This window comes from Hirundo rustica, chromosome 3 (assembly GCF_015227805.2).
Source record: "Hirundo rustica isolate bHirRus1 chromosome 3, bHirRus1.pri.v3, whole genome shotgun sequence".
Lineage (NCBI taxonomy): Eukaryota > Metazoa > Chordata > Aves > Passeriformes > Hirundinidae > Hirundo > Hirundo rustica.
Window position 1 is genome coordinate 108,154,867 of NC_053452.1, and position 23,453 is coordinate 108,178,319.

The 23,453-nt window shown below is 35.9% G+C and overlaps 1 protein-coding gene across 1 annotated transcript in view; it reads right to left on the reverse strand.

The window, feature by feature from the left end:
- The window catches only part of APOB (apolipoprotein B), a 59,992-nt gene that overhangs the window by 16,264 nt on the left and 20,275 nt on the right, over positions 1–23,453 (reverse strand). The window contains exons 3-23 of the mRNA XM_040060367.1: positions 19,292–19,387; positions 17,884–17,922; positions 15,117–15,232; positions 14,108–14,253; positions 12,936–13,089; positions 12,592–12,747; positions 11,482–11,606; positions 11,215–11,300; positions 10,260–10,479; positions 9,249–9,476; positions 8,961–9,078; positions 8,662–8,808; positions 6,977–7,188; positions 6,442–6,679; positions 5,724–5,900; positions 5,222–5,413; positions 4,268–4,435; positions 2,822–3,033; positions 2,141–2,323; positions 1,807–1,928; positions 1,026–1,236 (exon numbers count right to left, since the gene is read on the reverse strand). Coding sequence (XP_039916301.1) covers positions 1,026–1,236; positions 1,807–1,928; positions 2,141–2,323; positions 2,822–3,033; positions 4,268–4,435; positions 5,222–5,413; positions 5,724–5,900; positions 6,442–6,679; positions 6,977–7,188; positions 8,662–8,808; positions 8,961–9,078; positions 9,249–9,476; positions 10,260–10,479; positions 11,215–11,300; positions 11,482–11,606; positions 12,592–12,747; positions 12,936–13,089; positions 14,108–14,253; positions 15,117–15,232; positions 17,884–17,922; positions 19,292–19,349 — 3,308 coding nt within the window. The 5' untranslated portion in view covers positions 19,350–19,387. The remainder of the gene's footprint in view (positions 1–1,025; positions 1,237–1,806; positions 1,929–2,140; positions 2,324–2,821; positions 3,034–4,267; positions 4,436–5,221; positions 5,414–5,723; positions 5,901–6,441; positions 6,680–6,976; positions 7,189–8,661; positions 8,809–8,960; positions 9,079–9,248; positions 9,477–10,259; positions 10,480–11,214; positions 11,301–11,481; positions 11,607–12,591; positions 12,748–12,935; positions 13,090–14,107; positions 14,254–15,116; positions 15,233–17,883; positions 17,923–19,291; positions 19,388–23,453) is intronic.

The window sequence follows — 23,453 nt, forward strand, 5'->3', positions numbered from 1 at the left end:
ACTGTGCAGATACACACAGTAATGAGTCTGTGTTAATTTCAAAGGAGTGAAAAGGATGGAAATATGTACCTGTCCTGGTAAAGTTATAACTGAACCAAATTCTAAATGCCTTACTCAAGCTGAATTCTCTACACAGGATACAGACTGTGGACATGAATCACATAGAAACAAAACATTTGGCAAAATATATTATGCCAGTGGGCTTCATTTCCCTTTATTCACATTTATTTTATATCTCTATAACTTTGTTGACTTGAGCAAACTTCTAATGTTATGTTAGTGCAAATGAAAGGGACTCAAGGTCCCTGACATCTGTCCAAAGCTCCCACTGATATCAGAGGCAATTCTACATGAACAGCAAAGACAAAGACTCCCTGGGGCACCATCAAGATCACAGAATTCCATGGAAGATTGAGGTTTATTAAAGAATGTGATCAGCCTATTTCACTATGGTCTTGTGAGGCAGACAATTTTAGAAACCCTGGCAGGCTGAACATTTTTGTTAGCTCCCCTGTAGATGTTCCCGGAAATATTCTCATCAAGAAGCGTGGGAATTTTTACAGGAAGCTCTCAGTTATTTTTGGTTTTGTTTCTCACTGAGTGCCATTAGATTTCTTCATGGGGAGATGTAATAACTTTTTTTAGAGCCAAGCATATCCAGCAAAAGATAATACCTCTCTGAACAAACCTTGCCTTGTTTATATCCTTGTATTATCACACCTGCAATAACAGTAGTACAATGCATTCTTGTAGTTGTGTGCGCAAACATGGAAGAACTACCTCAAGGAATTTATAATGATATATATACATATAGTAGGAAAGATCAATTGATTATTATATGTATGCATTTGATATATTACAAATGAAATACTTTAAAGTTTTTTAAGTGGGCTTTCAATGTCAAGTTTATCTGTCTCGATACTTAAGAAATTTTTCCAGAACAAGACAAAATTTTTCCACATTTTTACATCCAATTAAACCTTTTCAAAGGGAGCTGTTAAATTCTAAATGTTTTCCTGGGTCACCTTATCTGGCCAGTAAGAGTAACTTCTGTAATCTTCTTGTTGTTGACATCTAAGACAAAGGTGTATGCTTTCTTCCCAGAAATGGATTCATCAGTAATTCGGAAGTTTGTACCAAAGTCAACATCAGCATCTGGAATCTGGACATCACTGGTCAAAATCTTTTTGTCTCTGTTGTACCTGAAGGTCAATGTGGCTTTATGCTGGTTTACACCTAGAAAATATGATGTACTTTGGTCATTAACAACTATGGAATTTGTCTGGGCTTTTCTTAAAAGGAGAACAAAAAAGAATCAGCTGAAAATTATATCCTACTAAAGATCTAATACAACTTTTGATGAGTCTGATTAGCAAGATGTCATCTTTTTTCTTCTCATCTTCTAAACACACCGTGGCCTCACCCACCAACGCATCAATATTTTTGCTATTTAAATAATCTGACAGATGTTTTGTATGCTTCCACTCCATATTTTAAAAGAAACATATTTTTCTCTTGCTTATATGGACCCCCTGACCATCTCCTCTTCCTTGCTTCCATTCACCAACATCACACATTTATTAAAATCATGCAAAATACAAAATCAGCCTCTCATTATAAAAATCTTGCGCTGGGATTGCATACATGACAGGAAATGTAGTTAAATTGTTGGCTTGCTTGGGTATGAAAACGGTATTCTATCTTACACTGTTAAGAATACTATTAAGATTTATTAATAAAAATGTCTTTTCTGGTAAATGACAGTTCAAAACCGAGCTAAACCCCACAGGTTTTTTTGACTTTTACCTTCTGCCTGGACAGCAAACTTTAGGGTGTCTATCTGGTCATTTCCCTCTCTCTGCAGTCCATAGTTTGCACTTGCAGAGTATTCCTTTACTTCACCTGTGGACACTAATTCAACCTCAAACCTGCAGAAGGAATAAACATATGCCTTGTGAATAACTTTTTTGTCCATGACCACAAACAGAAGAAATCATACAGTTCTCAACAGCTTTTTTTCTGTTGATGCCAATAAGTTTTGAAATATTTTTAAAGGTAAGCTTGATGTGAGAGACTGCTGTAGACTAAGAGGGAAGGTAGTTAGCACAAAATAAACATAGTTTAAGTTGACATGACTTACCTGGATTCTCCAGTCAAGGGAAAATATGGAACTGCCTCTGTGTCAGTGGTATTAGAGTACAATACTTTGGTGCAGAAATTTAGACCAGGAATGAAAGGCTTGCAAGAAGTTGAGGTTGCTTGGTTCCCTATCAGAGTTGGAATCTCTTCAGTTTTGGCTGGAGACACCAAATGCAGCGTATTGCTAGAACAGAAAAGCCAGTCATTTATTCCCAGGACAGGTGCTCAGACATCCTATAAACACAGTTACTTCTGAATAAAACTCGCTTAATGTAGGGGCTAACTGAAATAATGTCTGGCTTTAAATGATGTAGGTATTATTACTGATAATTATAATTTATTGTATTGAGCCATTTATTCTCTCTAAAGTAAGTAGTTCATTTGAATTCAATTTAAAATACGTATTGCTATTATGATAATTTCATGTGAAAGAAAACAAAATAATGTAAATTGTAAGAGTCTTGTATAAAATTTCAAAAATAGTGACAAATAATCTGTAAACCATTAAACCAAGTCATCACTTATCTGGCATATTTGCTTGTCTTACAAAAGAAGTTATCCCAGTTTTACAGTGTCTGGGATTTTTCTGAACTGAAAATCTCTCCATGCCTGCCCTAGCCTTTCAATTCTACAATAACAATGAAGAAGAGAAGGAAGAAAGTTCTCATTCAGCTCTCATTACCTGATACTGAGTAATTTGACTGGAATCTTCGGAGCAGGAATGCTGAATTTTAATTGTCCAGCTTTTACACTAATGTGTGCTTCAATTCCAGATTCATGGAATATATTAGAATTCATCTCCACACCACTTCCAGCAAATTCAGGAATGTTTATTCCCAGGTGTGTAACAAACTCAACCGCTACCGAAGGTTTAGCAATGAGATCTGCTTGCATCTATTTAATAAAAATAAAATGGGGTATTTATTTGCCCAATACACTTCTTGCTGGTTATACAAAAAAATCCTATACCACTCTTGATAATACAGAGGTAAGTTTTATTGAAAGAATTGATTTTGATATTCAAAAAATCTGATTCCCAGATCACATAATCAAATGGCCCATATAAGTGGTAATTGTAATTAAAAAAACAAAAAACAAAAAAACCAAAAAACCAAACAAAAAACAGCAAGAGGATAAGGCCAAGGATCCCTTCCTACCTTAATGTAAAAATACTCATGCTTCAGAAAGATTTTATACATGGAGCTACTTGCATGTGTTTTTAAATCTGAAGACAAAAGACAGTTTTCCATAGCAAGAAAAAAAAATAGCGGTTTTCAAAGACAACGAGCAAACTGTTTGACAAAAAAGAAATGGATCCAAGATTTGTTTAGATTCTCTAAACACGAACCAGCTTAATGTCAAGCTTTTGCTTTGGCCATTGAAAAAACGTGGCAGAATGCAAAATTCTGGAAAAGATTCCAAAGCTAACTAAAGGGCAATAAGTACTAAATTTGAGGATTTATTTTTATTTAGATCTTGTATATGGTAGAAAATTAAAAGTCTAAATTACCTGAAACCACTAAGAAATTTTTACAAAATATTGACTAGCTTACATCAAGGTAGTTATTAGAACTGTAAAAAAGAATAGAAATATTTATTTATTTTTTTGATTTTAAGTTGATAATTAATTTTGTCATATACTTTTTCCTTGCTACAATTTTAAGATGTTTCCTCTCAGGTGAAAAATATTTTGCTTGACTCAATTTTCAATATTCCTTTTAACTGCTAATCAATTTTTTTCACTTTGAATTTGCCACAACAAAATGTTTTGTTAACTTTTTTCCTTGAATAGAAAATTCACATGCTGTAGCTTTTCTACTACTGTAATTTGGGTGCAGAGGGAGAGAAAAAAAAACAGATCAAAATGTTTTATTTTTGAAAGAGTGATTGATATACTTTTAATTAATAAATTTTATTATGCCTCATTCATAATTTATTATGTGCATTACTTCTCAATCGAAACTAAATGTCATCCACAAATTAACCAAAGACCTCTAATGAGTTAGGATTTTTTAATATTGAGAACATTTTGCAATCTTTAAAATGTTTCTGGTGTTAGAGTTTTATCCATAAATGAAAATGTAGATTATTATTAGGAGAAAAAATATAGCCAACGGTTGGGACTTACACTCTTTTGATGAAGCTTTGCAGCTACTCTTGCCCCAGGTGTTGCTATTCCAGACAAGGCAAACTTCAGTTGCAAACCTGCTCCAGTTGGAAGCTCAAACTCATTGTCCATGAATATGTAGTGGACAAATAGATCCCTGTCAACACCTTTTGCAATGGCTTGTGCAATCTGTGAATCAAACAAGGAAATGAACCCTAACAAATCCACACTTTGGAATATGCACGTTTTGTACTTTTCAAACTGATCAGGGAATGATTGCAACTCTATAATCCAAAAGTTAATTTCATATGGAGTAGAGAATCTAATTTCCACAGATCCATTGCTTCAAAAAATATTCTAAAGTCTGTCAGCAGAATCTGAACTTTAAATGAATACCAGACTTTTTACCAGCTTTGATACAGACAGGTTATCTACCTTTACATACGCATGTGAATCTACAGGTTATTTACATTTACATTCACTAAGGTGAATTGGTTTAGATACCACGTAACATTCTGATTTCCCCAAAGTCAATGGCATTCCCCAAAGTATAATTTTACTTCAATAGGATATTACCAAATATTCCTAAATATGCTATATCTTTTCTTTTTAACATGACAAATATGAAATTCTTAATATTAACACATATTTACCAAATTTAATCATGTAACTTAACAGCCAGTACTAAAGTTTTGGGAATTGTTCCAGCACATATATCAATAATACAATATGATCTGAACTTTCTCTTTTCCTTCCCATCACCAATCCTCCAGGAGGACTCCATTTGGTTATTGAGGAATGGTCATAGATTTTTCAGAGTCCTTCAACATAAGCCCGGATATTTTATTTAAAATAATTTTATTTTCATGCTGGTATCAAATATTTTTACATAATACTTAAATACAATCAAAATCTTTTTTAAAAATCTGGTTGAAAAAAAAGTTGATCATGCACATTGCTGCATCAGAAACGTACCATTTCAGGAACAGTCTGAAGAGTTTTAACACTCTTTAAAATCATGCTTCCCAGCAGTTTAAAATCATTGAGTTTCATATACCCAAGTTCTTCTCCCAGGATCCTTAGATACGCTCTTCCTTCTGGAGCTTCTTTGCTGCCCAATTCTTTTATCAGTTTTTCAAGGTTAAGTATCATTCCTTTCATGATATCCTGAAAAATCAGTCAGAAAGCAATTAAACAGTATATATAAGAAGTATGTAAAGTCATATATCTAGAACAGGTACTTAGGGAATGTCAGCTATTCTGCACATTCACTTACAGAATTCTCTTCAGACAAACTCCTCTCCAAGTACAACTAAGAAAACATGTTGATAAATAACATTAAGAATTTCTGCTTATCTCACCAGCAAGGAGAAGGAGTATATAGAGTAAAGCAGTAATTACTGGTAAAATTAGTTCCTGTAATTACTGTGTAAAAATAGGAATACTGTGCTGCACAGAGAATGTTTTCAAGCTGTACCTGATCCTGCTTGCCATCCTGTGAGTAACCAAAATAGTCAAAAAGTGCTTTGGAAACTTGCTCTGGCACTTTGCCATCAACCCAGTACAAGGCCTTGGTTGCAGTGTCTGGGAAAAATCCCTTCTCTCCAAATAACGCTTCCAGTGTTGGTTCAAATCCTTTTCCATCCAAGCCAAGCTGAAATGAACAGAAAGGACAATGCATAACTGAGACAATTGCCCTGTTTTCTTTGGAACTTTACAACAAACAGACTTTCTGGAGAGCAAAAAATGCATTTTAAGTGTATCCTAGAACCCCATGACTCTTAAGGGAAGATATAGAACACTATGTCTTATAATTAATTTTAACTCTGTGGTGAGGTTCAACAAAAAGCCTATGCATAGGTTGTATCTCACTTAAAATCTGAGTACTTCAGTGTGCCAGTAACGACTCATTAGCACAAAGTCAATTTGTTACAGATGGTCTCATTTTACCCTCAGCCTTTTAATAACTTCAACAGGGTCATCCATCCAGTCAGTGGCAAGTGACATCACATAACGGATGGGTTGCTCTAAAGCCCATTGAGACCAAATCAAAGTCCCCTTGTAGTCACAGTGATCTTTAGATTTCTCCCAAGGCTTGTAAAAAAATACACTATTCACAGAAAGCTGTTATAAGAAAACAGAAATGAGAAAGAAAGCAGCTGAATACTAGTAAATGTTTTTGATAACTGTCCTACCTCAAAGACATCGCTTGGCTCAAATCCATAGGCATGCAGGGTGGTTTTCAGCATGGTCTCTTTAGGAATATAGCTGTTTGGATCAAATATCACATTTCCTTCCACTTTGGCAGAGATGGGGTCAATTCCAGGTACAGAAACTCTTTTTGAAATCTGATAATTTTGTGAGAATTTTCTGAAGTCTTTGGCTGTTGGGAGCTGATTTCCTTTCAGAGCTTCTTCAACTTGGCTCTTTAGACTAGAGAAGAGGACAGCAATTAAAATATGATTTGTATATATTCCAAACATTCAGTCTTAGTTAATGTACTGATTGTTAATGAATAGCTCTCTGTACATAGTTAACAGTAAACACAAGACTTAAAGGAAAGACTATCATCTGTCACTGTTCTGACAAAGCCAGTTTACTCAGCTGATGTGCTTGTTCAAATAAACAGAAAAAACAATCAAAAACTCCACTGCTAGATAACTACTACTGCAACTACGGTCAAAATTTTTTTCTTCCAATGAGACCAATATACACCTATATTTCACTTACTCTTCGATGCCGAGTTCTTCAGAGTCCAGGATGTTGGCAATGTGTGAGGCAACAAAGCTTTTCACTTGCTCACTCTTCTCCTTTGTGAGGACTCTCAAAATCTTTGCAAGATCACTTGGGGAAGGATTTTTCATCACTAGGAGATAGGACGCTAGACGTTTGTCTGTGGGTGCATCGAATTCTTGGAATGCTTTGAGAAATGCTGAACGGTCCTGTGTAAATAGAGGCTTACATTGATGAACTGGCTCAGGGATGACACTGCTAAACCCTTTTGGGAATATATAGGGTGAAATAATCACAGAATATTCTTAAACTGGAAGGGACCCATAAGGATCATTGAGTCCAAGTCTTTTGTGACTGCATACCTATTTTTGTACCATATTTCTACATCCTATGACAGCAGTTTCTTTGGAGTTATTTTGCTAAACTTTCTTATGTTAGAAAACATCATAGAAGTTATGGCTTTATTAAAACTGATTTTCATTGAATCAGGATCATAGAATCATTGTGTTGGAAGGGACCTCAAAGACCATCCAGCTCCAATTCCCGTGCTATGGGCAGGAACACCTTTCACTGGACCAGGCTGCTCAAAGTGCCCTCTAACCTGGCTTCACCTTCCCAGGATGGGGCAACCACAGCTTCTCTGAGCAACCCGCGCCAGGCCCTCACCACCACAGTAAAGCATTTCATCCTAATGTCTAATCTAAACTTACTCTCTTTTCAGTTGAACCCATTCTCCTCTTTGTCACTAAATGATCTTGTAAATAGTCTCTATTATCCTTTATTTTCTTATATTTTTGATTTATATTTTCTCCTCTCTTTTTTCCCTTATCCTCTTCTTGTGGGTAGGTTGTTTTTTTGTTTTTTTTTTAAATCCTTTGTTGTTTTATCTTATACATACAAATTACATTTTTAATTAAGAATTCTGATTTTTGATTATTGGGAATCACATGTGCAGACAAATTCTCAAAATTTGGAAAAAAACATAATTTGATTTAGGAGAAGGTGAACAAAATCTACTGCTGCAGGAAAATGAAAAACACAGTTTAAAACCAAGTAATAATTAAAAATTTAAATGTATTAAACTGAATCTGAGGATATGACTTTCAGGTATTTCAAGTCTCCCAGACTTTTTAAGACTTGTCTGGAAATAAGAGCATATCTTTTAGAGAAGAAATTTTTCAATATTGAAACTATATCACCATACTGAGCAGAAATGCTCTGTATAATGATACTTATTCTGTAAGGGATGCTGTAATGTCACTGAATTGTAAACACACATCTACCCAGTATTGTTAACAATGACAACAAAATGCTAGTATAAAATAGGGACATGATTTTTTTCTTAGTTAAAAATTTAAGTCTGGGGTAATTCATTACTTAATACCACCTTTAAGTAAGCAGAACTCCATTTAAGACATAAAAGGAACAGATCCAAACTTCCCATTTAAACTAAGACTATCTGTACAAAGAAACTGCATCTCAAAAGAGCAACACCCACTAAGTCAGGAGGTTTCCCAGATATGTGTACGGAAGCCTGCTAAAGAGGCTCTGAAAAGCTGGAGACAGCTGAAAGGGAGATAGTAGAATTGAAACAATGGGAATAGCTTGGCATATTCAGTAACTCCTGTGAACAGTAAAGGTGAACTGAGAACAGTTTATCCTGGTTCTTGTGACCAATTTACCTCTTCAGTAATTGTCATTTTCCTGAATGCCTGGATGGCTGCTTTCTGAACTGAAATTGATGCAGCTTCATTTCTGATACATGTCTTCAGAGAAGATTTCACACTGGGTTTAGCTTTCTCCATTACTGCACCCATGTTTCCAATAGCCTGGCAGTGATGAACAGATTGAAAGATGATAAAAACTTCCTCTCCACCAAGAGAAGTAGAATAACATATGTGATAATATAGTAAAATATAATATAATATAATATTAGGGTTATAATAATAGCCTGCATAAGGAAAGAAGGAAATAAAAATACCCGAAGTGTGAGGTATGTGAGTTCATCTTCCCCAGAACAATCCGTGCCAAGCAGTGATACCATGAAGTCTGCAACATCTGCGATTTCCTCTGTCACAATCTTCTTCTCATTGTAGAACCTAAAGAAATAGATAAACCCATCAGAAACAGGAGTGAAAACTGGGAAATGTCTATATTTTATCCCTAAAGAGGAAATACATGAAAATAAAAATATCCTCCAAAAGTGAACACTCTTATGTTTTACCCTAAGCACTGTAATTTTGTACAATGGCATGCTATCATTACTTACTTAGTAACAGAATGACTCAAGCCATAAAATGAAGCTCTACTTGGCTGATACTGGGCCATGTTAAGAATTTCACGTATTCTTTGTGGAGTTGGAGAAGGCAACAGTCCCAGGACGTATGTGACCAGGTCTGCCACAAGTGGACTCACGTTTCCAGTTCTCAGGATTTGAAGGACTGCACTGTAGCACTCTGGAGTTCCACACTGGGCCAGGGCCTGGACAGTGATGGAGCTGAAAGGAGAAGAGATGATTTTTACTAATTAATTCCCTGTTTGCAGTTATCGCTGCATATTGACTGTTTGAAACAAACATATGGCAGGTTTATTAAGGTGTTTTAATATAAACAATGTAAGCTTATGTGTGACGGGAAGCAAATTATGCAATTTCTTACCAAAACCACCTTGGTTTTACAAGTTATACTAATAACCCAATTAAATTAGAACAAGTAAGTATTAATGATATGATCATGACATGGACCTATCTTTTCTTTTTTCCCTTCACAACAGACTTTTCCACAACTTTAATTATTATCATCTTATATATTCACCCAGATTGAGGCTCTGGTTCCTTTACAAATGGAGGACATAAAGTGAAAAACTGGCCCAACTCCAGCTTGGACAAAAGAGTAAGGGTGTGGAGTGGAGGGCAGGGTCAGATCAAAAATAGCACTCTTTCATGTCTGCAGAAGTCACACACTCAGAATGGCGCTCTTTCTACATGTCACACTTGGGAGTTTGGAATTATAGCCATTTTCCTCGAGCAAAGCTGCATGAAAGATATTTGGCTATAAAAATGCATCCAAAGGATCGTGTCAAGCACACAGGGTTGGCTTGACATTCCCTTCCTTATTTCTCTCTCTGTGTAGTTCTCATAACACTTATCTTTCTGAAAGCCAGTCTTTACCTCTAGCACACCTCTAATTTAAAACCAATTGCAGCAAATCATCAACTGTAGTATGGTTTTGCTGCGGCATTGATGTGTGGTGTTCTTGCACTGTGAACTGCTGAAACATACCTTGAGGTTTCCATCATCTTTGGAACAAGAGAGCCAAGAGTGCTGTTATGTAAACTTCTCAGCCCAGAAACAAATCTGTAAAAGAGTCTTGCTCTCTGCTGGTTCCCCAGGGAGGCTGTAAGCTTCTGCATTTCCTGCAGGGTTTTCAGAACAGTATCACCCTGCCTGGGCAGTTTGGCATCTGTACTTTCCAGTGCAAGCCCCTTCTCTTCCAGCGCATCTAGAAATTGGAAAAAATTGCATTCTTTCATTCTATCAGGGAGCTATGTTAATTTTTATCTTCTGTCATACATTCAGTATAAATACAAAGACTGTACATTATTTTATATAACTGTTCAAGTTTAACAGCTGAACAGTTTACAAAAATAATGGCATGGAATTTAATATAATTGTCCCAAAAGTTGAATATTTGCACACATTTTTTTATATTTTCATGGAGATGAATACTTAACACCTCTCATATAAGCATAGTTTGCATTTTCAACTTTTAATAAATATATGTTATAAGAAATATTTTATGACTGGAATTAACAACTGCAGGTCAGAAAAGTATGTTTCAGAACTAAATATATAGTTATAATGGATTGTTTATATTTGTTATTGAAACTAAAAGATGCATAAGAAATTATGGGTAGCTGAAAAGATTTCATTAAACTAATTTCCAATAAGATTAAAATTACTTTTCAAGCAAATTATATATTTTTAATTATAAATAACAATTTAAAAAATAAAATAAAACCACAAAGATGATTTAAATTTAGTGGTGTTTATAAACTTCTCAGGTATTCCCATTTTATACTCAACTATAAAGTTGATAAAATTTCACTTAAAATGATGAATTTATTTGGTCTCCTCATCTTTAATTAATTCACTATTAAAAAAAAATCACGGAAAAAATTGTCCCTGTATTTATATTTTGTCTCTATATTTATAATATTGAGAACTGCAGCTATACCTCCATCAAAATTTTTGTTAGTGATCTTTGGGGTATCTTCAAGCTTCAGAGTCTGGTTGACCTCTGTCATGACACCGTAGCGATTTCTATAAGATAAAGAAATATTCAGTGCTTTAGTTGACTTCAAGTGCCTTTACAAGGTCTTGACAGGCCTCCTACCTTTTTAAAAACAAAATTTAGGGATTAAGTCAGGGCAGAATGTGACACATCACCATTTAAAATGAATATTTATAAATAAAGGGTAATGATAAATAGTGAGCAACCTACTTGTATGAAGAAGGCAGAAACAGGTGTTTTTCATTGCAGACAGCATCTCTTATGTGCCTTTTCTTTGCATCAATATTGTAATGACAGAACTGAGAGCTCTTCAGAAGGGTAGATAATGGGCTGTTCTGTAAAATAAATAGTTTGTCAGTCAGCTGACTGAGTAGAATAGGAAACAATCATAGTTTTAAAGGTTGACACAGTTTTACCGTAAGATTAACAGTTACATTTTGGAAATGAAGGTACATAACTGGAATCATTCTTACACAAAGACAATATTGTGCCCTTAACAATCTTTGGAATTTAGTTTCTTCTCAGGCAAAAGTCCCACTGAAATATTCCCTCAGGCCTTATTGAGGTGTTTGGGTTAGTAGTTACTTCATGACTGATCCCCTGCTGCCTACAACAAGGTCTCCTTTATAAAACCAATCTGTAATTTTTGGAATAGTTCAGTCCCCTTGTAACAACTGTGATGTTCTCTTTAATTCAGTCTCATGACACAATTTTAAAGACTTACTACAAAAAGCTGTAGAAGTAGCAGAAATTATAAAATGTGTTTCCAGCATTAAATTAAACCTTATTTTCTTATTTTTAGTTAAAACACCCAAAAGCACAGATGTCATCATATCAGAAAGAAATCTAACAATATTCATGCAAGCAACTGCATCTGATCATTGTGGATTAACAGGTAGACAGAACATTTTGTCAAACCATTTACTTCAGGGCACCTACAGCCCTCTCCTCCTGGACCTCACATACACTTTAGAGGACTACATGTTTTAGATAAAATTGCAATTTTTAAAATTTTGACCCACAGAACTAAAAATCTGACTATGCCCTGATAGGTTATTGAATAATCAATACTACTAACTCCATATATGAAAAGGTCTCCTTTAAAATAGAGAAGAACATGAAAGAAGGTAATTACACTCTTGCTCTGCATAGTTTTTTTCTCTATTGACAGCCAACAAAACTGTAGTCTGATTTAACGGAAGGGTGCAGAATAACTATGTTTTCAAAAAATAAATATAAAACATAGTCATGTTAGTGGTTGTCATTTTAAGTGCTGGTGTGAAAAATGTTATATTATACAATTTTTAATGGCATACTTACTAGTCCTTTTACAATGGCAAAAGGGCTGACATGATCTCTGATGGGACTGAAGTTGTCACAGCCTTTCAGGTACCTGGTAACTGAAATATCTTCTGCAACATTCCCTTTTCTGGATTTGAATTCAACTTCACTGTCGCACTTTCCGTACACAGTATCCTGGAAAGAGGAAAGAAGTCAGTGCCTTTGCTCATGTTGTCAGACATTTTCTGATCTCCTTGAAAGGCACCCTTTCTGATCTGAATGTCCAGACCTTTTGAAAATGATGCTCATGAATAACTGTCTAGATGTAAGACAATATTTTCCACTGGTTAACATAATAAAGTAAATGTTTTCAAAAGGCCTACCATTGGAATTGTTTTCATGTTCTCCACCGTTTCTGTTGGCACAAGGAGAGCTGAGATGATACCTCTCTTGAGATTCAGTACATTCAGAGGCTCATCCTTCTCTGGATACAGCTTGACTTTTGTTCCATCCTGAATGCTGAATTTTAGCTCATTCCTGCACCCCAAAAAAACAATATTAGTATGAAATCATATTAAAGCCACACAGTGAAGAACACGTTATCAATAACCTGCTGGGCTAGAGATAAAGCACCATGTTTATCTTGATCTATCATTATTTACAATTCACTGCTGTTACTAACAGAAAGTATTACTATTAAAGCAACAAAATTCTAACCAAGGACATTTTGATTCCACCAGATTACATCATCTAAGGGCAAGCAAATACCAAGAGCAATGGCTGAAAGTTGGAATTGCATAAATTCAGAGAGGAGATAAATAAGTTTTTAGAATGAGGTAATTATTAACTACTGCAATAGGCTGCAAGATGGGAAGGATTCTCTACTAGTCGGAGTCTTTAAATAAAACTTTAATTGTTTTCTGTAAAACATATTTTTACACTGTCTCAAACTGGTTTGAGATCTACAGCTTGTGAGAAAGGATGACTGAGGCACTGAAAGAAGCATGAAGGTGCATGACTAAAATATGCACCGACAAGCACTAGAGACTATCTGGGTGGAGGGAGTAGAAGAAATTAGCAGCAAAAGCAGATAATAAATAAAGAAAGGATTAGCTACACAAGCCATTAGAGATTGGGATTGGAAATCTGGACTTCAGTCTCAAATGCCTTTCTATTGCACAGTCTGTTGGCAAAGGAAAATTATCTTAAACCGGCTGAGTGCAGCCATTTGAGAATGTGCTGACAAGAAGGAACAATAATTACACTTGCAATGTTTTGGGGCACTACCCAACGAGTTCCTGATGTAGATGACAGAAATGAAGAAACCATTCCAGGTGAAAATGTTGTATGTAAAATTCCCTTCCCTTCTGGCAATTGAAAACCATGTTAACCCAAAAGTGTATCAGGGAAAGTTTTGTTGTGGAACCAGCTTATAAATCTACCATGTTATGAAATGTGTTCCATGCCTAGAAAAACATAATCAGGAAAAACTGTTTACACTGCAGCCTGTTCCATGTTAAGGTCCCAAGTGTTGATGATAATTGATATTGCTTACTTGGACATAGCACTTGCAAAGTCCTCAGAGTTCTTGGACTTTTTCAGAATAGCCCGCCCCTCTGTGTCAACACCAAATGTCTCCCTCAGGGAACAATGCATTGTCCTCAGGATGAAGCGGCATAGCTGGGGTACCTCCAGTTCAACCTGAAAACACAAATATTATGTGTTACTCTTTTTAGCATTATCACATTTCCAGGATCACCCTGCTACTGCTTTGAAAATTCCTCGGGTTTTGTAAAATGTCAGGATCACCCTGCTACCAGCTGTTGGGAGAGACTCTAAAGTGCTCTAAATAGCTTAAGGTAGCTCCATGGAGGAAATAAGAGGGCAAATATTTGCTTGGCTAATAGCATGAATCATACTAAATGGGCAACTTAGTTTCTGAGAATTTTGAGTCTTAGGACTGTATGAAAACTTGAGTCATTACACTGATCAATATGTTTAGACTCTATCAGAACAGTATGTCCAAAATAAAACATCTTTTTCCCAGTTACTCCATTTCACAAAAAAACCTCCCAAACTCCAAACCGACATCATGATGAGAAAGTTTTGGGCAAGATAAGGTGATGTTGGGTAGTCAAATGGCCTATGGAACCTTTTACCCCTAAAGGCCTGGTGTCATCTTGAGTTACCATCAGCAGGCTCTCATGTGATCTTTATGGCATCAATGAATTATTTTAATTCAGCTTCTAGAATGTTTGATGAACATTAGTAGACTGAGCCTGGGAGCTAAGAAAAACTGAAGTACCAGGTCTTGTCCCTCTCTCATGTAAAAGTACAGCCAGACTGGGATTGAAACGCACGAGCACAGAGGTATGAAGGACTTCTGCCATCCTCAGTGCCCTCTGTCTAGAGCAGGGAGGGTTTAGTCCTCATGATTCTCAATATGTGCCCTTCAAAAGGATTGTCTTGTTTGGAAAATCATTGAAGGATGCTCCCCAGCTGCCAGCTCCCATGTTGTTAAGTACTCAGTCCCCAGCTGGGTGTGTTTACTCCTCTTTGCCTACCTTGCAAGAGATCTTTGAACCACTTCGAGAATCTGCTGTTCCTGTGATCCCACTTGATGTCTCTGCTTCATATGAGTAAACATATTTTCTGAGGGGTTTAAATCTGGTTGCATCCTCTGAAATTGGGAAAATGAGAGTGGTTTTATGACCTGGGTATGTATATTACATATGTAATCCTTACAGTGCCTGCTTAGTGTTGTTTAACTAAAGCGAATGCCAGAAAAAGAAGGCCCGGAGACCCATGCTCCCACTATTTCATTTTACAGAATATCTTTCAGACAGAGAAGTGATACCTTCATGTCAGTTGAATACTTTCTGAAGCACAGGACAAAACTTGTGGGAGCAGCATAAGTTTTGGGGTCCACTGCTCAGATGGGATCTGACAGTGTGACCCCACCTGTCCTTCAAATCATGCCCAAAAAGCAAATGAGAAAACAGGAGAAAATTGGAAGTGTGAAATTGTTTTAAAAACTACCTCATGGATTCCAAATTGAGCAAATCAAATTGTAATTTTCAAATTGGTAATAAAAAGATTCCTTTGAGCTCAGATTTTTCCATTATAAATACATTTCCATCATGCAAATACAAGGAGCAAATTACCAGTCACATGACTGAGACTGAAAGCAAAACATCATAGAAATAGACAGAACACCAGAACTACCATTCCTCAATACAATTTCACCTGAATTTATGGAGGATTTTTCTGGCCCAGACTCTCTGAAATATGATTTAATCTAATTCACTTATTAGATCAGAAAATTTAACTAGGGTTGTTTATTTTGAATGGACATAAGCTTTAGTTACATGAAGAACCAGAAAAGGGGAAAAGTACTAAATTATGACTGAGACTATCACAGGATAGTCTGTTTCCAGAGGTGTTTCTCCTTCTATCAAAGCAAGCCCCAAAACCTAATAGACTTCCTCAAAATAATGAATTTCACCTGTATTTAACCTCTCTCAGTGCCCTCAGACCCAATCACCTGTAATTTTAAACTGTGCAAGCAGGAATGAACATGGTAATAGAAATATAGAGGAAAAAAAAACCAGTCTCTGTGTCAAAGACAGGGATATAAGATATTCCTTTAGTATCTGGAATGAGTAACATAAGCCAAACAATATCCAGTCACAATTCACTCCAACTAAAACTGCAGGCATTGTTTTAAACTAAAGATGATGATCAGGAGGCACTCAAAGTGTCTGTGTTGGAGCAGTCTAGATCAATCTGAAGCAGAAATTACTGTTCCTTTGGTTTAGTCTGAGCAACTCAGTGGAACTGATTCTGTTGTGATCCTGAATGAAAGGCAGTTTCTGGAACTGCTCCTCTCTGCTTATTTGTGACTGCCTGACCATATAAAGTTCTGACCTACTTTTATAGAAAAAACAAAGATAGATAATCCTGGTGTAAACCCACCATCAAATTTGTGACTTTGCATGCCTGTGCCTCCAGGAATGTAGTTTACTCTTCTTTTATCAAAGATTTGTCATGTCAGAAGCTAATGACAATGTTAATATTGCCCTTTACGTCACTCCACTTCATACACAGGGAGGGCAACAAATTAGTACTATAAATCTCTTATTTCCTTAACTGCACTATCACTTTTATAAGATTTACATACTTTAATAATGCTTTAGCTGAGATTATTTTCATGTAATTGCTAAACATAATTATTGCAATCATAACTGTCATACATTAATCAGTCTTAAAATTTGTTTTAAAAATTAATTAAATTATCTATTTAACCCAAAAATTAGCTGCTATTAACAGATTCATCATTAACCTTGTCACTTTTGGCTATCCTGGTCTATAACTGTACTCAGAAAAATCTGCAACACTAATATCTACATTGCTAAAGTGAAAATTATTGCTTCGTATCCTGCTTTTAAACAGAAGTAAATTTAAAAGAAATAGAGGAATTATAAGCTTAGAAATACAAATAACAAATTAATAATTGCATCAAAAAATAAACAAGAAATTGGCAATGAAGCCCAGCAATCTTTGAGGCGTTTCAGGCATCGAAGTAAACCAAATTGCCTGGAGATGGTGCTAAAGCACCCAACAAAGACAAACCAAAACCCTGAATACTAAGAACATAGCAATTCATTCAGTACTTTGACCCTGTGGTGGAACATTATGTATCTAACCGAGCAGTCAGGGCCAGTCAGAGTTCATTACAAAGATAGTGCATAAAGTCAGCATTTCCTGACTCTTGGCTTGTTTAAAGAAATTGCTGTCCTTGCTGACAGAGTTGATGATTTATTCTACAGGTATTTAGTTGGATATCTAAGTGCAATTCTGTGGGCTTATCAGTAGCTGTGAAGAGTAAATAAAATGTGAGATTCAGTCTATACTGAAGTGTAGTGTACATAACCTCACTGTTAAAGCTTCACGTTTGGTAACCAGGGATTTCTGGATTAAAGGAATTTGCATCTGACAATTAATAAATAAATAATAATAATAAAAAAACCCTCCAACCAAACAACAAACCCAGAAACCCAATGGAAAATAGTTTCTTAATGGGAACTTTAAGAAAGTTCAGAAACTTAACCTCAGCTTGTCCAGTCTTAGGAAACTTTTAAAATCATTTGAACAAAGCCTAACGGATAATTGAATACTTAAATTAAATGGCAAGAAAGACTAAAGAATATCACCAACACTTTCATTTAAGTTATTTCAGAAGAAAACATAAGGAAAATTCAGGCCTTGAAAGATGTAGTCAGTTAAAATAATGACATAAGATAACAAAAGGAAATGCAAGAAACCACTTACTTGAACATCCTGGATTTCCACTCTCAGGTAATTCTTCTTCTGTAAAAAAACCCAAAAAAACAACATTTAAAGTTGGAAAAGCAGTTTACAAAAAAGTGTGTAAAGCAAGAGAGATTAAATGTATCGTATGACACATTTTACTTTTAAATTTTTAGTCTATTTGACCACACAGAAATACTGCAAAATGGATGAATGGCTATACTCTGTTTTCTGTATATTTGAAAAAGGACAACTTTCAAGGTTAATACTAAAATTCTCGGCCAATAAATCTTTTCTGAATATTGAGAGTTCATTTCTTGGAAGAAAAGAACACTGGTTGGAAGCCTATTCAAGTTAAGAAGAATCATTTGCTCCAATCAGTCTTAGACATGTTCCATATGACTCTATTTAAATAAAATGAAATAAAATGAAATAAAATTAAATTAAACATAATCTACTAAATTTTTTGCATTTATTGGATGCTGTGACATTCTTTGGGATATCACACATGAAGGCCAGCATTTTTCACAACTTTTCAAAACTTTCCAAGTTTTCATTCTGGAAATTCTAACTAGACCACTCTATAGAAACAGACTGTAACATTAGTCACAGTAAAAACAATAGCATCAGAAATACTACCATTGCTATTAAAATAAAATTAATATTATTATTAATAATAATTAGGAACAAGATTTCTTGTATAGGAATACATTTGCATAATGTCAGTCAGGAACACAATATTAGTTCAACAAAGATGTATATATGATGAATTAGATCTTCATATAAAACCAGACCTGCATAATTATCTCTAGACTCACTTTTCTCCTTAAGATCCCTAAAGCCTTAGGTAACACTACAGAGCTGTATTCTAAAAAGCCACTTCTTGGGAAGCAAGGAAAGCTCACAATCCACAGCATCATATTGATCTCAGTCGTCTTTTCTGATCTTAGGAAAAAACTCCTCTACTGGCCTGCTTCTTTTACTGCTGACTGTGTCCCTTCAACACAAAATTGCATTTAAATTGCCTGCCAAGTACTTTTGGTACAATAAAATTTGCTTTACTGCTCTCTCTGTTCACATGTGCTGCAAAATAGGGTAGCAACAGCTGGGCCAAATCTGCATGGTATCTCCAAGCTACAGTAGCTCCATGAGGGTTTAAAAAGTCAGTGGTACAGAAAAACAGTGAATGACTTACAAGTTGCAAAATACATTAAATCTGTTCAAAAGCCATCAGGTAACATTCATGACTTTTCTACATTGGGACCCTCCTATGACTGCCCATTCCTACGAAAGGAAGAAATTATATCTTTGCCACACTGAACCTTTCTAATTCTCTAAGCCATGATCCTTTTGATTTTTTTTGCAATATTGTTGTTTTAATGGGCTCATAAATAAAGCAAAGAGCATTGACATAAGAGAGATTACTTACGTGTGAGTACACCACTGCTGAGCAGCAGGGAGAGCAGCAAGAGCTGCACTGGGCCCATGGTGAGCCCTGGTCCCTCTTGCTGCTCGCTCTTTTCCTCTCTTTTGTTCCCTCTTCAAGTTTTCCTTGCTGCCTCAGAGGGAGAGTGAGCCTTCTGACTTGGACCTCCATTTATATAGTCTGCAGCAAGCAGCTGAGTCAAATAGTTTAGAAATCTCAGAGCAAATTGCCAAAAGTCCAAAGGTGAGAGTCCCAGATCCTCACTGTGCTCCACACCATGCCCTGCTTTGGTTACTGATAGTCACAGAAACATTTAGGCTGGAAAAAACCTCTAAGATCATTGAGCTAACCTCCAGTAAACTGGGGATGCTCCAGTTCGTCAGAACTGTTCATAAATGATTGACAATGGCTCAGTGAGTACTCCTGCTAGCTCCCCATCCTTCCTCCCCTGAGAATCGAAAACTATCCTTTTGTGAACTCTATGATTCCATGGTGAATCCAAACACTCCAAAAATACAGGGCTATCCAAGTGCCTCTTCTTCCTTGCCTGCCCCTTCTGAAGAGTTTAGAGCCCTCCACTATGGTGGCACAGTAAATCAAGTCATCCCACCATGTTCCCATGATGGCCACTATATCACAGAATCCCTGCTGCATGGTGGCTTCCAGTTCCTCCTGCTGTGTGCACTGGTGTAGACACACTTGAGTTGGCTTCTGGCACATTTTGAGGGGAGAAGCTCTAATTCCTATGTGATTATTCTCAGGTGCATCTACTGTTTGTCACACATCAACAACTCTTGCGTCTTTGCTGCCACAAAAGCGGGTCCCCATGGCCTACCTCTGCTGAGACAGCAGACCAAAGGACTGTGGTAGGACACGGTTCCTCAAACACTGGCATGCTGCCCCCAGGCTTATCTGAAGGCAGAAGACTGAGCTATGGAGATAAGTCACTAGTCCAGTTCACTGGTCTTTTCCTTAAGCAGAGTTTTAAGCAGAATCCCCCAGCTAGAAACTTTAATGATGTGTTCAAATAAATGTACCACATCTACATAAGAATCATTACAGAGCATAAATTAGAGATGGAAGAAATTATCTCTGCGTCAAGCTTAGGTGTAGATGTTGAAAGGCTCAAGAATACAAGTACTTGGGAAAATGAGAATATTGTGCAACTACTGGCAGGAGATTGAATGTTTTTTTTTCTTTGGAACAAAATATGTCATATGCCTTTTAAAAAATATTTTACTTTGACTCACAGTATTCAGGTAAAACAGGCTATGCCTATGTTGAAAGTAAGCTCTGTATAATTCTTTTGTTTCCTTATTTTTAGGTTCAATTTTTGCTTGTTAATAACAGCAAAAATATGAAAAGAAGATGATAATTTTTATCTGAATGCAGAAAATCAACATATGAAGAAGATAAACTTGATTAAATGCAAACAAATCCCCCCTTTTTAGGGTTATGTTTTGCCTATTGGCAAAAGAAAGACAGTTTATGCAATGAGAAATTCTAGTAGTTCGAATACTTTCTCTATTCATATTTATCAAAGCTAACTGCAGTAAAAAAAAAAAAAAAAAAGACTATGGAAATATTTAGGAACATTTTGTTCAGTAAATTTAATTTTCATATATCTGATCAAATGGAAATGTTTTGACATTTCACATATTTAAATATTTTTCCTTAGCTTGTTGAATCAAAAATCAAATTTTGGCTTAGCTAAGCAGTAATTTCTATAACCCTGCAATGTTACTATTTTACCATACATCATGGTAGTTATCTTTAAAGTCTCATATTTCTTCATACCCTTTCTCTTGTGGACTTAATAGCTGGATTACATTTCCCAGGGTGCACTGAGATCATGCAACTCCTAATATCAGCTCAGCCAAATGGTAACCATTGATGTATGATGGCCTGTATTTCCCAATAAGGGAGGCATCTTTATTGTAATCAGGATTTTGTCTGATGACATTAAGAAAAGTGTGCCATTTCATAGACATTGCTAGAAAAAATTCCTTTTATGGATTCACTGGTGTTGGAGACACCAGAAAGAAATAGCTTCTTTGATTTTACCATTCTGGTTTCTGACCTTGGCTTCTACCAATCACAGATACAATAAATCAATAACAGATTTTTATTTTTACTTCCAAAAAGCAAGATTTTAAAATTTAACTTTGTGTTCACAGCTGCCCCAATATGTGCTGTAATATGTAAAAAATGACTTTTTCATGTAGTATGTTTGTACCAAAGAGACTGCACAAAGATAGAATTTTGCTCATAGCATTTGATTCATTTCTGCATGCAAACATAAAGGCTTTGACTCTTTCCTAAAGTCTATTTACTTGTTCACTGTAGCACTGCAGATAAATGGAGCTCTGGAGTGCCCAGAATTCAGGTAGTTATTTCCCTATTATGCCTGTCTCCTCACTGCCTTTGCATGATTATTTGGACTGAAGTCGAACCTGACTGTATTAATATCACGTTGCATGGCTATAAAATGGTTACTAAAGTTATGACTCAGCCCATAAGCATGCAGGTAATGAGTGCACCAATCTGCTGTGACAGTTTTATACTGCTGTATTACCTAGTGTCCTGGTTTTGGCTGGGATAGGGTTAATTTTCTTCTTTAGTAGCTGGTGCAGTGCCATGGTTTGGATTTAGCATGAGAATAATGTCAACAACTCACCGAAGTTTTGCCTGTTGCTAAGTAGTCTTTACCCAAAGTCAAGATCTTTTCAGTTTCCCATGCTCTGCCAGTGAGAAGCTGTACAAGAACCTGTGAGGGAGCATGGCCAGTACAGCTGTCCCAAACTGGCCAAAGGGATATTCCATACCAAGGAAAGTCATGCCTGGTGCATAAACTGGGGGGAGTTGGCTGGGAACTGCCAATCACTACTCAGGGATGGGCTGGGCATTGGTCAGTGTGTGGGGAGAAATTGAACTGGGTATCACTTGTTTCCCTTGGGTTTTATCTCTCTCCCATTCATTACAATTCTTCTGGGTCACAAAGCCCATTGCTTTGTGCATTCATCAGACATACTGCGTATGGACTGGATCAACGGTCTTAGGAAATGTAGGAAGTCGGACAATACTTCTGATATGCTGAATTAATTTTATACAGAGAGATAATTTGTGCGTGTATATTTTGGATGCGCAAAATCTCTGACATGCTGTGGAAGCCTTAGCAATGGTGGAATTGTTAAATGTATAGAATTGAACATAAAAAAAATTTAACACTCAAACTTTAACTGAGCTTATTAAGCTGATTTGGGTTTAAATTTTGTTTCTAAACCACATTGTGCATTTACCCTTTATTTTTTAAAAACTCATAGTTGTAGTTCTCCTGACATTCAGAATCTAGATTTTTTTCTTAAAAGAACAATTTATTTTATAAAACTCTGTCTTAAGACTTCACCTTTTTCTGCAACTGCACAGAGAAATCTGCATCAAATCACTCATCTGAATTCACTCCTTCCTACACTTGTGTCTTCTAGAGAGGAGCTACTTTTGTCGTGCCTGTCTTGGCAATGGCAACAATAGTTTTCTTAATAATGATATAATTAGAGAAATCCCATTACCTTTCATTATGTATTCTATACTGTATATGTAAAAAATATTTTGTATACAATATGTATGCACATATATATATGACATAATATATCATAAAGTGCAGACTTTTCACCTACTTGGCGATACTGAGAGTTTCATTGTCTCTCTGGAGACTGGTCAGATATTTTGACAGTACTTTTAGGAGAGGTTTTCGCACAGTCTTAGGATAAGACTTATTTAATTACCTCATTGAAACATTTTATTAAGTTTTGCATCTCATTTTCATTCAATTACTTTTGCAAGACAACAAAACAGACAGTTTATAGAAGCAGCTAGGGTTAGAACTCTTACTTATATTCCTTATATTCCTTATCTTCCTTCCTACTTATATTCCAAAGAATCATTTTGTCTTTCCTTCTGTGCCTTTCTCTTCTTTTTTTTCTCCTTCCTTCTTTTCTGTCCATTTTCTTCCTTCCTTCTTCCTTTCTTTTCTAAGAAATATACCCACTGTGTGGCATTCACATTTATTTTTATCTCATTCAGGTCAAGGTACATCACTTCTGTTATTTGGGAAACATTGGTCTTAGCCTTCTACTGAGTTTCCCAGTTCACAGTGTCATCTGTT